The sequence below is a fragment of the Leptonotus elevatus genome, chromosome 11 (genome assembly GCF_054856555.1).
Source record: "Leptonotus elevatus isolate MCC_2025b chromosome 11, RoL_Lele_1.0, whole genome shotgun sequence".
NCBI classification, from domain to species: Eukaryota; Metazoa; Chordata; class Actinopteri; order Syngnathiformes; family Syngnathidae; genus Leptonotus; species Leptonotus elevatus.
This window is the reverse complement of record NC_141249.1, coordinates 19,811,995-19,828,815: the sequence shown is the minus strand read 5'-3', so window position 1 is coordinate 19,828,815 and position 16,821 is coordinate 19,811,995. Positions and strand designations below refer to the sequence as shown.

General features: G+C 39.1%; 2 protein-coding genes and 1 non-coding gene across 4 annotated transcripts; 2 read left to right on the top strand and 1 right to left on the bottom strand.

Annotated features, from left to right (window-relative positions):
- Window positions 1-1,128: 1,128 nt before the first annotated feature.
- Window positions 1,129-1,200, bottom strand: trnah-gug (transfer RNA histidin (anticodon GUG)). The gene has a single exon. It is a non-coding gene; the product is annotated as a tRNA-His (tRNA).
- A 263-nt stretch (window positions 1,201-1,463) lies between these two features.
- On the top strand, window positions 1,464-11,831 carry LOC147166366 (ankyrin repeat and MYND domain-containing protein 1-like). 2 transcript variants are annotated; one of them, XM_086089081.1, is made up of 18 exons: window positions 1,464-1,832; window positions 2,740-2,886; window positions 2,953-3,147; window positions 3,263-3,310; window positions 4,254-4,495; window positions 4,610-4,826; window positions 4,945-5,103; window positions 5,299-5,400; window positions 6,262-6,440; window positions 6,513-6,684; window positions 7,357-7,497; window positions 7,577-7,684; window positions 7,939-8,046; window positions 8,777-8,899; window positions 9,131-9,232; window positions 10,467-10,632; window positions 10,700-10,742; window positions 10,807-11,831. In XM_086089081.1, the coding sequence occupies exons 1-18, from the start codon at window positions 1,638-1,640 to the stop codon at window positions 11,078-11,080; spliced, it is 2,721 nt and encodes a 906-aa protein (XP_085945207.1). In that variant the 5' UTR covers window positions 1,464-1,637; the 3' UTR covers window positions 11,081-11,831. The 2 variants fall into 2 exon arrangements, with proteins under 2 accessions (XP_085945207.1, XP_085945206.1); XM_086089080.1 differs by lacking the exons at window positions 1,464-1,832; window positions 2,740-2,886; window positions 2,953-3,147 and having other exon boundaries at window positions 3,260-3,310; window positions 4,258-4,495.
- Window positions 11,832-11,963: 132 nt separating this feature from the next.
- LOC147166365 (E3 ubiquitin-protein ligase RNF14-like) lies at window positions 11,964-16,386 on the top strand. Its single transcript, XM_086089268.1, has 7 exons — window positions 11,964-12,375; window positions 13,267-13,397; window positions 13,471-13,902; window positions 13,979-14,057; window positions 15,201-15,413; window positions 15,689-15,861; window positions 15,954-16,386. Exons 1-7 carry the CDS (start codon window positions 12,228-12,230, stop codon window positions 16,077-16,079), a joined length of 1,302 nt encoding a protein of 433 aa, XP_085945394.1. The 5' UTR covers window positions 11,964-12,227; the 3' UTR covers window positions 16,080-16,386.
- The last annotated feature ends 435 nt before the right edge of the window (window positions 16,387-16,821 follow it).

The following is a 16,821-nucleotide window of genomic DNA, read 5'->3' as shown; positions in this document are numbered from 1 at the left end:
CCCAACGCTTCCGAAAGTGCGTATCTCGTTTAAATCAATAGCGGTTCCGCGTCTCAAAGATATAGTTAAGAAACATTGTGTACTTCATAATGGCTCTTTAATGATTACATCCTGTGTAAAAATGAGTGGGGAGTTTTATTCTGAAATTGACCAACTTCCTTCTAGAGCGGGGTTATTTTAGCTAGAATGCCACATCTGGGAGAATGCGCACTGTGGTGAGGCGTTCAATCGAAGAAAACCGTACGAGACTCAACGCATGCTCCGTGACAGCACACCAGTCCCAGCATGCTCTGGGGCATCCTGGAAAGGACACACAGGCGGACAGACAGACAGATATCTTCCAGTCCGCTTGAGGGCGGACATCATGACAAAATAGGTGTAACCAGCCAGCCTGAATTTTCCACTTTCACATAACACTTTCCCGTTTGTTCATCGTGCACAAAGCAAGCTACTTAAAGAAATGTAAGGCAGGATGAGCATGGTGTGACTGTGGAAGAACATGCAGTGACCTCCGACCTTGTCAATGGACCAAAATTCCCACAGATCCACTGGCGTCTTTTAGTTCTTTCGAAAATTATGCGATCCCACAATTGACACCAAAATGCTAGAAACTGTTACAAAAGACACATATTTGGCCTGGAACGTGGGTAGTTTAACATTTTGCAAATAAAACCATATTTCTTCTGCAAAAGGTTGCACTTGGCCACAAAACGTTAAACATCTGTATTTGGCTGCAAAATGTGTACAATATTTGCGCACATAAATATTATGCTTGAAAAATCAATATTTGGCCACAAAAGTGCAATGTTTGTGTACAAAAAAATCCAATATTGGACAACAAAATTAAACACGCTTTAATTGTCAACATTTTATTATATTGGCTAGTATAGACCATAAAAATAAAATGGAAGTGTCGTTTTTGACGTGTTCTGTACTGTCCAGTATCGGAATTGATAGACTGCAGCGCCCCCGTGTGGTGGTTTGCCAAAGCTGCCACAACTCAACATCCAAAATGATACTCAAGAAGAAGAAATGCTCAGAATATCAAATGTAGGCTAACCACTGGAAAGAAAACAAAATTCTGCATGTGATGTTTTGGAGTGAAAAGAGTTTCGTGCGAATCAAAATTGCCGTGACCCGGATTCGAACCGGGGTTGCTGCGACCACAACGCAGAGTACTAACCACTATACGATCACGGCGTATGACGGCGAGTGACAACAGCAGATCTTACTTCAACTTCATTTAGAAAACCGTTCAAAATTAACAGTATATTTATGTATATATTATTGGCATGTACAATGTTGAGGGTAGCTTTTTCCTCTACTGTAATTTTACATTTAAGAATTATGAAATATGTCGAACATAAGAATGTGTAGCTAGGTCGCCAATTTACATTTTGGAATACATTACGTAAGTCAGTGGTAGCGCTGTGTGATGACGTCATGTGATGCGGTATTTTTTTTTTCTCATAGTGTCATGCGAACATTACATCATTAGTTCGCACGCACACTATGAGAGGTCCTAATTACTGCCAACACGTACGTCATTGTTCTCACGTACGATATTAGAAAAGGTAATAATGTTCCAATTAGGTCCTGGCAGGTATGCAAACAAATCCAGCAGTTATTTAGTTTAAATGTCAAGCCGCCAAGATGTTAGTGAAGCCAGGGGTTTGGTTTTACCGCTGGCAGGGTGTCGTAGCGGAGGAGTTTATGACGAGAGACGACAGGGATTTGGTGTTCAGGAATTTCCCGACGGGTCAAAATATGAGGGAGAGTTTGTTGACGGCCTCAAACAAGGAAAGGGCGTCTATACTTGGAAAACTGGAGAGGTAAGGTCAAGGTGGCATATGACTTATTCAAGTTTCTCAAAGACGCTCAAGTTGACTCCATCCTGCCCCCACCCCACCCCGCCGTCACCTTAAAATACCGCAAACTCTCTTTCTCGCCATATTGCAAAGCTTCTACAGTGTTTTGCACCATGCGGCTAAATACTCAGTTTTTAGCCGCGTGTGTAAAACAAAAATTAAAAAAATAAAATAAAATAAAAAATAGCGGCTAAAGAGTTGGTTTTTTTGTATTGTCTACAGTTAAAAAAGTAAAATAAAATAAATGAATAAAGCCCCACTATCTGAGAATGACCGAGAGAGAGGACTTCATCATCAACTTATAGAGTTTAGCAAAAGTAGCTGAGGCTCCATTACAAACATTCTATGTAGCGATGTCACTATCGAATATTTTTGGAATCAATTATTCTATCGATTATTCCATCGATTCATCAAATAACCGGATAACATTTTATTTTGCATTAAAGTATCACAAAACCATTCTTTCCCAGATTACTGTTTATTAGCCAATTGTTTATTTGGATTGTTTAGTGATAAAAAAACCCAAAAACAACTACACAACAATTAAACAATAACACACGAGAAAGATTGATGTTGTACTCACCAACACTTGAAACTGAGAACTATCTGTCCTGAGTGTCCTTCTATAGTTAACAAGAAAAGCATCAGCAAAAACAAAATGCAAAAGTGTGGAAAACAGTGCCATCTACAGGAGAGAAAGAACAATTGCAGTCTTTTAAAGGTGGAATGCAGAGTTGAATCGACAGAGATAATTACTTATTGCGTCGACGATTACATTACTGCACAAAATGAAGTGCAAATCGATGCCGTGGAAAAATACACAATATCTGAGCAAAACACTATGATACACCAATGTTTCTGTTTTGTGTAGTTCTACGAAGGCTTTTTCTACAAAGACTACAGGCATGGTGACGGAACGTACTGTTGGCCAACAGGCAACAAATTCATCGGCAAATTCTACCTTAACTGGAGAGAAGGATACGGAGAACACATTTTCCCTGACGGAGGAACATTTAAAGTGACAAATAAATTTGACTTTATAGATGCTCTTGAATGTTAATAAACGACGACTCTCCTTTTTCAGGGTTTGTACCATGCTGACCACAGGTTCGGTCCTGGTGTGCTTAGTGAGCCAACAGGATGTGAAGATGTCGGCCTATGGCACGGGAAGCATCTAATACAGCTTTGTAACTCGGTGCCAGGCAGCTTCAGCATAAAAACCTCCACTGAATATGGCGTCTACTTGGAGCAAAAGGCTGCATCAAGTTCCCAAAGTCAGGCAAGGAATTAAAGAATTCACGTTTTGTTGGATTTACACAATGAATTTTTGAGTAAAACTATGTATGGATTGAACAGAATGATATTTACATGTCCGTTCTTTGTTGCTTTACCAGACTCCACACACGGTTATCCCTGATGGACTTGCCAGGACACATTCAGGGGTTAAGTATTTTCATCAATAACTACTATGTTTGCTTTTTAACTCATTTGCTCCCAAATACGTATAAATACGTTCTATTTTAAATATTACAATGCTACCAAAGACGCATTTATACGTTTTTTTTAAAAACCCAATTTTTTTTTTAATGCTAGAGCACACAGAAGGCTTTGATGCAGCCTCTGAACTGAAGAGAATGCTTGAAGCAATGGTAGTTATTACAAAAAACGTCCAGCAGGTGGCAGCAGAGTATAAGAGATCACCCAGGGCCATGTTGCAAAAAGTTCTTTTCCCCACTGTTTTAAACAGATTTGTGAATAATGATGAAACTTCGCTATATTCTAATGCTAATTGCTGCAAAACGGAAACAGATAGAAATATTTTTTTCCCTGATGAAAGAAGAGACTCTAATCTTTATTTTTGGTAGGTTCCATGTTTTTAGAGCATGGGAACACAATATTCCGCGGGCCTTGCAAAATCTGTCAAAATCCAGTAAAACCAGCCAGGAGCGAAGGGGGTTGCTTCAGTGAAAATGGCTGGGAGTGAATGAGTTCATAAATTTGTAATTTGGGCCACGTGACGATGATCGATTTTAATGATCGATTCTCTACATGGATTTAGTCCTTTAAAAAAAATTCTCAAAAATATTTTGGGCTTTTTACATCCTTTGCGTACCTCCGGTCATGACGACCTCAATTTTCAGGAACTCAAAAGTGTTTCCCCCCCAAATCCATACTCTGTTTCCACAGGAGCGTGTTTTTTTTCACAGAAGAATCCCAGTTTCAACTGTGAATTTTTTTTTTAACTCACTAATCTGGGAGACATTTTTGTATGTATGTCAATTATTTAGAACTTTATGTTCAATTCCTGAGAAATGGTCACAAGCAAAAAAGTGTTGCATTTCTATTTTGGTTGCGCGTGATTTGTAAATGTGCATTTTTGTTTAGGTAGACACAGATGACGATTTGCTGCTATACGATGACAATACTATCCGCCCCTCCGGCATTGAGAATTATTCCACCGATGGGGACCACCTACCGCTGCCTCCGCACGTTCGCAGAGAGTTCGATCGGCAATTTTTTGGCCAGCTGTGGGAATCTGATTCTCAGCCGTACGAGGGCTACAAACGAGACCCGCTCTCCCCTCTGCCTTTAGCAGACAAAATGGCGGCTCACGTTCACAAGCACAGGTTAGGTGCAGCTTCAAAGGCTGTACAAAATATGCACAAAGTAAAAAGTGCATGAAAACAGTCTTAACATTTGTGTTGTCTTTTTTTTTTTTTCACTTTTTTTTTTTCCCTCAGACAACAGGTTGAAAAATTGGACTGGGATATTGAAAAAGTTCTTTCATATCAAAGGCAGAGTTTTGGCCCAAAAGGAGCTTTGGAAGTGGCATCAGAGCTTCTGATCCATCAGGCTTCCATCGGAGAACGAGAGGCCGTTTTACAGATTCTCCTGGACGGCCTCGTTCATCCCGACGTCGCCGATTCTCAGGGACACACCGCATTGATCGCTGCCACGGTAGCACGTCTTCTCATCGCATTTTTGTTCCGTTTAGTTTCTCGTTTGCTCGCCGGCAGTTTTTCAGTCAGTCGCGCTGACTTGAAGTGTTTTGTTATGATTTGTTGTGTTTTCTCAGATAAACTGCCACAATGATGTGATTCACCTCTTATTGGATATGGGGGCTTGTATTGACAAGCTGAATTTTGAGGGCATGTCGTCTTTGTCAGTGTGTCATGTCCTCTACTATCCCGTCCAGTCTTTGTACACCTTTTCTGTACCTCCTGCACCAACGCAGGTAAGATTTGAGAGTGGATTTTGACAGTCGGGCAGAAATCGAAATCATTCGAGGGACGCTATTGGGGTACAATAGTCACGGTTTGAGAGCATTACTAACCATTACTAGTTTTCAAAATGCTGAGAATACTACTAAAAAAAATAACAAATGAAATATATATCTGCTACAAAGATGTCTTGTCATAACCTTTCACAGGATATCACTGAGGAGGCCACTGTTGAGGAGTTAAAACCTGCGGATGATCAGAACAGCGCCAACCAGGAGAAGGAGGTGCCACTTTTGGAGAACCCAGTTCAGGTGACGACGGTTGGTCTGATTGGACCAAATAGAAGGGCTGCGAATCGGTAGTGACTCGAACCCGCCGTTAAAAAGGAAAGGCCAATCAGAATGTTCGGATTCAAGTTGAGAACGAATCACAACATATTATTGTCGGGTGTGCTAGTATCACAGGTTAGCGATGTTTGTGGAATATTTAGCCAGATAATGAGCATCATATTAATAAGCTGTTCACTCAAAAGTGAGGCAGTTGTTTGTTGTCATTTCGCTGTTGGCTTCTGAAGATGTGTTAGCACGAAGGGAATGAGCAATTTTGGACACCGGAGCGGAGGGACAAACTATCCACGTTAGCTTAGCGCAAGCTAGCTAGTATGACAGACACGACATGGATGGATCACACGGGTGAATTTAATTAAAACTTTATCAAAAAGTTGTGTGTTTTTTTTAAGCACCCTAGGTTCTGCCGTTGGCCAGTGTGCGCAGAGGGATCGCGGAAGTCAATATAAGTCATTCTAAACTAAAAAGGAAAACTTTCCGTAGGTTGATGCGGCTGCGTTAGCGCATCGGCTACACACAGTTTTGGGATATACTCATGTTTTCAAAAAAGTGAGGCTTGGTAAAGCATTTTGGACAACTATGGTGTAGATAAAGCCCGATATAATCCCCTACATTTACCATTAGGATCTTTTTTTTTTTTAAATATCTATATTTCATAAATGGCAAATGAATATGCAAATGCAGATTTGGGCTTCCAGGCGCGACTTGCTCGTGTGCAGTAGAAAACGATTATTAAAAAGAAAGTGCGGAGGTGCGCGTAATGAAACAATCTCTCCTTAATTGAACAGACTTTAGCTCTTGAATGTCTTTCTTATGTGTTTGCAGCAGGACAATGAACTGACCCCAGCACAATCCTTTTCTTCTTCCTGCTCCATGTACAGCTACAATATCGAAGTCTCGGAGAAAATCCTGCAGGGCGCAGCCGAGGCGCTGAGTCGCACTGGGTATCCTCAGCATTCTGATACTCAGGAGACTGTGCGCAGATTATCTGCACAAAAGTATATGTAAGTCAGAGATAGTCTTCCCACCTACCCCGTTTATTTACTGTGTGTAAACGGAATGTTTTTTGTGACCAGGCACCGTTTTCGTTTGTCCACACTGAATCTGCTACTGGATCGAGGCGCAGACCCCAATATATGCAAAGTCCCCTTACCTGTCCTCTTTGTGGCCATTATGGCAGGAGACACTGAGACTGTCAGGAGACTTTTACTGAGTGGAGCTCAGACTGGTATTTGTCTTTCACTTCAGGTAGCATTCCCAGCATTTCTTTCACTTTTAATGCACTCTAAAAACAGTTGGGTAAAAAAAATAACACAATCATTAGTCAAAAATGGACAGATTCTCGACCCTGGGTCAATTCGACCCAACTTTGAGTCAAAACTTGGGTCATTTTGTATCAAACAACCCAGAAAATTGAGTCAGATTGTCTACTTGGGTCAGTTTGACCCACTTTTTGGTCTAAAATTGCGATTTTCTTTAAAACAACCAGAAAGTTGGGTCAGATCATCGACTTGGGTCAAATTGACCCAACTGCCCCCCCCCCCCAACACACACACACACACACCAAAAAACAACAACAACTTCATTTTGTATAAAACAACCCAGAAAGTTGGGTCAGATCCTCTATTTGGGTTAATTTGACCCAACTTTGGGTCAATAATTGGGTAATTTTGTATAAAAAAAAAACCTAAACTAAACAGAAAATGGGGTCAAATTTGACCCAACTTTGGGTCAACAATTGGGTAATTTTGCATAAAAAAATTAATAAATAAAAAACTTGAAACAAAATGACCCATAAAGTGGATCGGTCCACTTTTAATCCATAATTGGGTTACTTTTTTTTGCATGATTTCATGTCAGTTTCAGAAAAACTTCAAACAGTTCACCTGTCAATGTAACACGCTAATCCTTTGGTTGTAGAGGAAAGGCCTTTATCCTCTGCACGTGGCTGCAGCTTTGCCAGGCCCAGAAAGTCCCAAAATCATCGAACTGTTGCTGCATGCGTTATCCGACCCGGACGCACGCGCATCCGACCAGAATGAGATCCATGAACTAGATAAGGTACAGCATGTATCTTCTGGTCTGGACGTGGTTGATTGTCCAGAATAATTAAGCACACGTTGTGATGATGGTTTTGCAGGTTTTCATAATATTAAGAAAATCATGCAGAAACCCGAGGAAGCCGGGCCCTGAAGAAGGAGGTCGAACGGCTCTGCACATGATCTGCCAGAGAGAAACTGACCACAGAGTGAGCAATGTCACACAGTGAGAATGGATTTACAGTAGGGCTTCCTTTTCACATTTTATATAACACTTAAGATTTATTTTTTTAATATTGTAAATGTGTATGTTCATATTCAAAATTACTTTTGGTCATCTGTTTTTTTTTTGTTTTTGTTTTACATACTAACTGGACACAAATGAATGTGGGGAAACTGAGGTCATCTGGAAACCTGCAGAACGTACAGCAACAAATGACCAACTTGTGTGCTTTGTACACAGAATGCCAGCAAGGCGGTGTCACTCTTGCTGTCCCACAGAGCCAGAACAGATCTCCTCTGGAGCGGACACTCACCTCTTTCCTTGGCCATATCAAGAAGCAATGACATGGTAACTAACTGCCTTGACATATGAGCGCTTTCACAGAAACACTGAAACTCTCAATGTAGCACATTGGGGCCATTTTGCTTGCAAGTGCCTCGCAGCAAGAAGGTCCTGGGTTCAAATGTGGAGTAGTCCAGGGTCAGGTACGGGCAACTTTTTTTTCTTTCTTACTAATTACAAATTTACAGCCGCCCTCAAAAAATCTTAATAAAAACGCTGATAAACATTCAATTTATATTTTCTGGGAAAAATGGGGGTAACAACAACAAAAATCCAGGAAAAAACAGGAAAAATCCAAAAAGTGAAAAAAAAAAATTATATATATATAGCATTACAAATATTTTTTATTATTATCATCATGTCTTAGTTTTGCTTACAATGGGTGTAATTATTTATTTTTTGCTGATTTGGAATAACATGCAGAACAAACATATCGTACCTCAAAAATATTAAAATTTTGAGCGAGTTTTTGTTGCTTTCTTGTCCAGCAGTTTTGTGCCATCCTTCCATTTTTATTCATATTTTTAAATCATTTTTGTCATACCTCTGGTTAGGAAGTGCATAGTCCTTTGTGCCGCCCGCACAAGTAGCACTAATGAAAAATGGTGGCCCTGTCCAGTTTTTATATTCCCCGTCCCTGCCCTCAATACTCTAGTTTCCTCCCAAAATGAATGGTTGTCTGTTACGTGCCCTGGGTTGACTGTGATGATGCAATGAACCCGTTTCCTCTGTAAAGGCCGTGAGGGCGCTGCTAAAAGGAGGTGCAGATCCCAACATTCCCTTGGGCTTTGGAGTGGGCAATGCCCTTTGCGCCCTCAGTAACTTCAGCTACGACTTGGACGGCAAAAGAGTAAAACTGGTACAGTATTTAATCACCCATCTATACACTGACTTCCGGTTCCTGAAGATGGTAAACAATTAACATTGAATTGTTTTTACTCAGTCCTGATTTAGCAACACCCACAGTTTTATCATCTTTAGACCCCCCCCCCCCCCAAAAAAAACATTTAGATAATCAGTTTTTTTTTTTTACCATGCTTGTTTGTTCAAACTTATATTGTCAATAACTTTATTTATATGTGTGATGCAGTTGGACATGTTAGAAAAGGCTGGTGCTGATATGTTGATGATCGTTGACATCGGTGATTTGAAAGGGACTGCAGTTGACTATGCATACTTCTCTTTCAACCAGGTAAGACCACTATTCAAAACAGGAAGTGAAATGTTGTTTGTCTAAACCTTGGACATCATTTATTCATAAGCACAGTCCTATAACAGGGTGGAGCAAGCCAGCGAACAAGCACTCTTCGAGTTATGTCCTCACATTAGGGCTGTGCAATTAATTGAAATACAATTAGAATTACAATCATTACACTCCACAATTACAAAATCTGCATAATCATAAAAAAATATATATTATTAATACTATTTTTTGCTGTGTTTAAATTTACACCGTTTTTTTACATTTTAAAATGACTTATTTAATAAATTTCATTTAATCCAAAAGGAACTTATAATTATAGTGTTTCCATTTTTTTTTTGTCTTAATATTTTTTATTTGTTTTTTTACGTTTAAACATTTTCTTGTTTTGTACCAAAAAAATAAATGATCATCCTACTGCACAGTGCACATGCTATATATTATTATAAATTCTGTTTGGTCCAAAAGGATCTTACATAATTATAGTGTTTTTAATTGGTCTTAATATTTTTAAATGTTTAAACATTTTCTGGTTTTGTACCAAAAAAATAAATAATCATTTGAATAATCATGATTTCAACTTAAAATATTCGTGATGATCATTTTTTCCATAATCGAGCAGCCCCACCTCACGTTGTTCAGTTTTATTTAAAGTTCGCCACGAAAAGGATTTTCAATCATGTCCAACAGTCGTCTTTTCTTTCTCAGTGGGAATTGAGTAGCCCTGAACCAATCAGAGGCCGGAAAAAAATGCTGACAACACCCAAAGCCCACTATCTGGCTTTGATGATTTAATCTAAAATCTGATTGGTGAGAAAAAAAAAGACCCTGGGAAGTTTACACCAGGATCAGAATCGGATTGATTGGTAAAAACCCACAAGGAATTTGTCTTCACAGTCTGAGAAACACAAAATGACCAACAGAGGGAGACAGAACGCGAAACCTGGCGGCTCGCTAATTAGCGCCCCAAGATTCATAGATGAAAGAAAAAAACACGGAGGGAGATTTATATGGTAATACAGCTGGCCCAAAAAAACAGCAAAAATTTGAATCTGTGCAGCCAAGACACACTATGAAATGAAGACAAAAGACTGTTGGAAATAAATGATTACCATTTCATGTCTTAAACGCAGGTCAGTGCTTTTGATCATGTTTCGGCAGAAGGCTTTGTATGTTGCAATACAACTGGCTGCACCTGATCGTTGCGTGTCAAACTGCCATGTAGGACTCTCGCATTGCCAACACGCCCTTCAATGCGCTCAACATGGAGGAGAGAGAAACATTCACAGCGCGGCGTAACCTGCTTGTCCTAATGGGAGATCTCCTTCGAGACAAGGCTGTCCAGAGAGAAAAAGAGTACTTAGAGTGGGAAATGAGACATCTACAGAATAGTGAGTATATAATAATTCTGTCGCATGATATCAAGTGTTAAGAGTTAACGAGCTCCTTTGCCCCTAGGTGAAGACGAGGGCTCTTCTGAAGATGAACCTCCTGTACCAAGGTAACACCAAAATCTCATTCAGACAGTGTCCCCCGCTCATATTTCCAACTGAATATTTTCCCAGGGAATCATTCAGGTTCTGCTACCATTGTGGCCGCTCTGCAGCGATGACACTAAACGCTTGCACTCGCTGCCGCAAGGTGCTTTTCTGCTCAACCAATTGTAAGCTAAAAGCATGGAACAAAGGCCACAAGGAAGAGTGCGTCCGGGCGTGTCTGCAAAAGGGCCGTCGACGTAGAAGACGGCCACATATAACTGACGGCCTTCCTTCAAACTTCACCCACTGGTTCATACCCGCGCCACCGCCTCGCCGCCGGCTTAGAAGCGAAGCGTGCTGACTTCTGGATCAAAAGCCGGCAAAAGGCATCCTCTGAAAACTCAAGAGGAGTGAGATTTTACTCATGTGCAATCGCACATGGAACAAGAATTTGAAACACCTTACAGAAACATCATCTATAGCATGTCATTGTAGGCTGAATGCTAATATAATCCAAGGTGTGGCGATTGTTTTTTATATTTTCAAAAGTTGAACTGGGCATTAGACGTAGAGATGTGTGGGTGAATATTGGTGACTGTAATGTTCTTGTGTTCGACGCCACACTGCCATCTATGGGTTAGCACACACCACTACAGTAACATTCATAAAAGTTTTCTGACCTTAGGCGACATACACGCACATGAAGCGTAAGACGGTCTCCTTTTCGATGAGTTTTTCGAGGAAAAATGCGTACCCTTTCTTCATTATTTTTTTTCTTTTTGTTTTACGTGATGGAGTATTCTTGTACAATATGCTAGTTTCCACATCGGCAAAGGGGATTTTTGGCAAATGTTTGAGATAGTGTACAATATACTCAGCGATCCATCGAGCTTCTAGCGCTTAATATAAGGACCGGAAGTTGATGCGCACAACGATCACTTAATTTCCGGGTTTTGTGAAAAAAGGATGAATAGCGCAGGAATTAATGGAGAAAACTGAGAGGGTGTGTGTGCTTTGTTATTAGTTATAATTACAGAATCCTCCTGTTTCCCATGCTCTTAAAATGTCAGTGATTTCATCGAGGCTAATTAATTAAAACTCGTGTCACTACATTCCAATGTAATCTCAGTATGTGATATGTCTACAAAATGGATGAGGAGACAACATTTTGTGTGAATTTTCTGCAGTCAAGGGTGGGAGGGGAAAAAGGGGTACTTTGGGCATCAGTACCAAAAGAGCCTGTGTCAGGGCATCCATTATATTCTTTACATAAAAAATAAATAAATATATACAAGAGTTGTAACACGTCTGGATGGCACGTCAATAATAGCACATTAATGGTGTCATACATGCACTGCAGTGGAGCTGCTTGTACAGTTTCTGCGGGTTCCTGTTTGTTACATCATCCAGATGAGTCAGCAGCGGGACGGACTATAAACACAGGCATGAAACAACACGAGAACAACAAGACGACCTGAAAGGCGTTGTCCCTCATTTCTACTGCGGGAATGGGCACGGAGGCGCAAGAAAATGAACTGCTTGCTCTGCAAAGTATCTTCGGCTCAGAGGAGTTTGCTCGCCATGAATTAAAGTCCTCTGGAGAGCTACGAGTTTTAGTGGAACTGCCCTCGGGATATCTGGTGGCACTCCGAGAAGGTAAACGAAATGCTTTCTGCCCTGTCACTGACTTTTGTTATTTTTTTTTCAATGGAACGTGCGCTTCAGCAGCTTTCTGGTGAAGACAACCTCAGCATCAAATGTAGAAAAATGAGCATTTACTTTTACTAAAAACAAATGGTAAAAGTGAAAAAATGTAAGCCCAAAAGTCAAGGATACAGTTTTTGTATGTTTTTATTCTAAAGGCTAAGCAAAAAAATAATATTTTTTTAAAATCAGTTTATGAAAGTATTTTTCTTTCTTATTTAATAAAATAAGTGAAATACCAAAATAAATTACTAACCAAACAGTTCATTGCTACGGAAGTGTATTGCATTCACTCGAAAAAAAAGTCCTGTTTTTATGACTAATATTTTTGAGAACTTTGTTTTTGTGTATTGCCATGAATATATATTTTTTTCTGTTTTTCTGAATATTTGTTTTAATATTCGGAAAAACAAAACAATCTTCAAAATAATGAAAAAAAATATTCAGAAAAAAATACATAGAAAAACAGAAAATACATAGAAAAACGGATATAAAAAACTGAAAAAATACTCTGAAAACCAGAAAACGAATTATTCTAAAAATCAGACAAAAAGCTCCACAAAAAAATAGTCAGAAAAACAGGAAGTTTCATGATAAATATCTGTATAAAACCCATAAGAACAGAATGTAATTCCAAAAGTACAGAAACATGAAACACTTGGACGTGTGTTCAGAAGCGGAATAGAAAAAGGCCACATTAAAAATTAAAATGTCACCTTTTTAAGATACAAGTTTTTTTTAAGATACAAGTTTCACCCAAAAGCAAGAATCCCCAAATGTTTATGAGGATTCTCACAAATACAGTAATAATTCCCAATTTAACACGTATTTGTTATTCCGAAGGTGAGACCGTGAAGCAGTACAAGATATCATTCCTTCCACCTCTGCTTCTGACCTTTGAACTCCCTGAGGATTATCCCTCTTCCGCTCCTCCTTCCTTCACCATATGTTGTAACTGGCTGACTCACAAGCAGGTAATAATCTGAGCAACACGCAAACGTGTGCATGGTTGAATTTGTTGACATGGATCACATCTGCCTTTTCCAGCTTGCAGCTTTGGGAGCGCACCTCACCGATCTCTACCGAGCCACCGGAGGTGATGTGGTCCTTTTCTCCTGGGTGCAGTTTTTGAGAGAAGATACGCTCACATTCCTGAATATCAATTCTTTGCTGGAGCTGTCCAACGAGCCCGGCACAGAATTCTCTGGTCTCTCACGGAGTCCAGCGCAAACTCTCCTGTCTGAGATTTTGATCCATGATGCAGCCCGGGCTCAGAAGGTTTTTCAAAGCACGGTTTACGACTGCGCTGTGTGTCTCATGAGCTGTCTGGGATCAGACTGCGTACAGATAGAGGAGTGCGGTCATGTCTTCTGTCAGGCCTGTCTCGCCGAGTTCTGCAAGCTCCAGATAACGGAAGGAAACGTCCACGGTGTCACCTGTGCTCAGGCGGGATGCTCAGCCTTACCCACACAAGCACAAGTAAAGTTCAAAATGTTCTTGTAAGTATTCGCTGCATTTGGATCATTTTGATTTCTTTGATTCGTTGATTTGGAAGGTGGCGAGTCTGGTAGGAGAGGAACTGTTCAGACGTTACGACCGGCTTCTTCTGCAGTCCGCCCTGGACTGTATGGCAGGTAATGGCGCTTCACTATACATGAATTTAGTGCTCGGTAGCTGGGTAAATATTGCCTTGCACGCTTTTGTGTTGTGCTCGAATGCATGCGCTCCTTCTACATACATACGTCACACTTGGGTGTGGATGTGGTTATTCGACATTGCTGTGACAACACAGTTGACAACACGATGTGACTCAAATTATTTTATGTTGGGACTTGGCATGTTTTTGGTATTCAACATTTATTTCATTCTTTAAAAAAAAAAAAGAAATGAAAGAGGACAGAAAGAAGTAAAACTCGTGATATCTGCCCCTGATCAACACAAAAAAATGAACACCACAAAATAAATGGGTCAAGATGCTTTCAAATAATTGAACCTTGTGCTATATATATATATATATATATATGTATGTTTCCAATAATTGTGCTTTTATACATAAAAAAATATATACAAATACTAATACTATTAATATTATGATGTCAGGACTTAATCCCAACATAAAATAACATCCATAAAATTAATTTAAAATGATAAAAAATAAATAAAAAATAACTCATTCACTGCCATGAATTGATAAAAAAAAAAAGATTAAAAATCAGGGGCGACAGGCGATTAACATTTTTAATTGTAATTAATTGCATGACTTCACTAGTTAACTTACGATTAATCACAAATTCTATATCTGTTCCAAATGTACAATAAAAAAAATTGGTTTTCATACTCTTGTTAACAAAAGTGAAAAAAAAAAGTTTCACTAATATAAATAGTTTAAATGAATTTTTGACATCTATAGCCGTCAATGGCAATGAATGAATTAAAAAGAAAATAAGAAAACATTATTAAAAATTTGGGGCGTCAGGCGATTACAATGTTTAATCATAATTAATCGCATGACTTCACTAGTTAACTCACAATTAATCACAAATTTTATATCTGTTCTAAATGTACAATAATAGGTTTTTCTACTCTTGTTAGCAAAAGTGGAAAAAAATGTTAGATCATAGATCAAATGAATTTTTGACGTCTATAGCCGTCAATGGCAGTGAATGAGTTAATAAAATAAATAAATAAATAAAAAGATAGACGGCAAACCACATAATGAAGAAACAGAATGGAAGAGATCAACAATTAAAAGCCATTATATTCCCTTTTCTCTTCAGATGTGATGTACTGCCCGCGGCCCTCGTGTGCCTCGCCTGTTGTTCTGGAGGAGGCCAGCTGTATGGCGCTGTGCTCCGTCTGTGGCTTTGCCTTCTGCGTTAGTTGCAAAAAGACCTACCACGGAACTGGTGACTGCAGGACAACTCGGCTGCTGAAGAGCCAGCAACAAGAAGATCCACAGGAAGGCAATGCAAACCTGCCACACTCAATTGGTAGGCTTTTGTTTGTTTGTTTGTTTTTTTAAACAAAGAGGCTGTCACTGTTTTTTTTTTTTTTTTTTTAATTCAATGTCACAATGACGTAACATTCTGCTTACTGGTGTTTTAAAATCATTCAATGCAAAGATATGACCCTAGAATCGTTTGGAACTGGAATCAGAATGAAGAACAAGAATTGTTCACATTCAATTCATGCCCAACCCGAATTATTATACACCCCTACATGTGTGAAACATACAGTATTAAAAATGTTGCTGTGTGTGTTTCAGAGGGTATGAAGGCTCTATGGGACGACTATTCCAGTGGCAGTGGGCAGAGGCGACGTCTGCTAATGAGCAGGTACGGTCGAAGGGGCCTGTTTGGCAGTTTACAGGACTGCCTGAGCGAGCACTGGTGTGAGTTCAACAGCAAAAACTGTCCCCACTGCTTTTGCAGGATCGAGGTATATTTACGCATGACTCTTGCTATCTTGTATTTTATCGGAAATTTATCAAAAGCATATTTTGATGCAATTCCTCACGCTTTGTTTTGCAGAAGAACTTTGGGTGCAACATGATGACGTGCTCCCAGTGTCGACGACTGTTCTGCTGGAACTGCCTGGCCATGCTTTCATATGGGAGTGCATCCCAACACTTTCAGAGTGCATGTTCTCAATACTAGTATAATCGATGAGCGTCAGCCTCGCTGACGCTCATCATTGTTCAGCAGCCGCTAAAGACCTTCTAGAGCAATGTCTTATTTAGTTGAATGAAAATGATTCATAAGTCAAATCGAGATCATGGCCCCCGTTTGAGTAAGAAGTCCGTAGAACAAAGAGATGCACTGCTTTTCATAACTTTTTGAACAAAAACTGTTTTCTTTTGTCCTATTCCTGTTTTACTTCAATTTATATTTTACACTTGTAATGTGTTTTGTGTTTTCTTTACGTTCATATGTTCAATAAAACCATAAAACATATGAAAACATACCTTTCCAGCTCCACGCGCAATACAAAAACCAAAAACTTATTTTTAGGGAGTAACATCTTAAGATAACTAATTTTATTGGCTATTCTAAAAATATCGCCCAATCCTTACCATTAGCCTAATTAACTCATTCACTGCCATTGACGGTTATAGATGTCAAAATTAATTTGAACTATTTCCATTAGTTTAACATGTTTTTTCCCACTTTTGCTAACAAGAGTATGAAAAACCAGAATTTTTTTATTGTACATTTAGAACAGATATAAAATTTGTGATTATTTAATCCCGACGCCCTTAATTTTTAATCTTTTCTATTTAACAAAATATTTATTATTTTTCAAATGTTTACTAATTTATTGAAAAAAATATATTTGTTTTATTCTTTTTTTAAATTATTTAAATTTTTTAAAAATCATATTTTCTTTAAATTGTATTTT

Coding starts and splice junctions, on each gene's coding strand:
- LOC147166366 (XM_086089081.1), top strand. CDS start 1,638: ATGTCAAGCCGCCAAGATGTTAGTGAAGCCAGGGGTTTGGTTTTACCG. Junction 7,498..7,576: donor AGATCCATGAACTAGATAAG/GTACAGCATGTA, acceptor ATGGTTTTGCAG/GTTTTCATAATATTAAGAAA. Junction 7,685..7,938: donor AGAGAGAAACTGACCACAGA/GTGAGCAATGTC, acceptor CTTTGTACACAG/AATGCCAGCAAGGCGGTGTC.
- LOC147166365 (XM_086089268.1), top strand. CDS start 12,228: ATGGGCACGGAGGCGCAAGAAAATGAACTGCTTGCTCTGCAAAGTATC. Junction 12,376..13,266: donor TCTGGTGGCACTCCGAGAAG/GTAAACGAAATG, acceptor GTTATTCCGAAG/GTGAGACCGTGAAGCAGTAC. Junction 14,058..15,200: donor CGCCCTGGACTGTATGGCAG/GTAATGGCGCTT, acceptor TTTTCTCTTCAG/ATGTGATGTACTGCCCGCGG.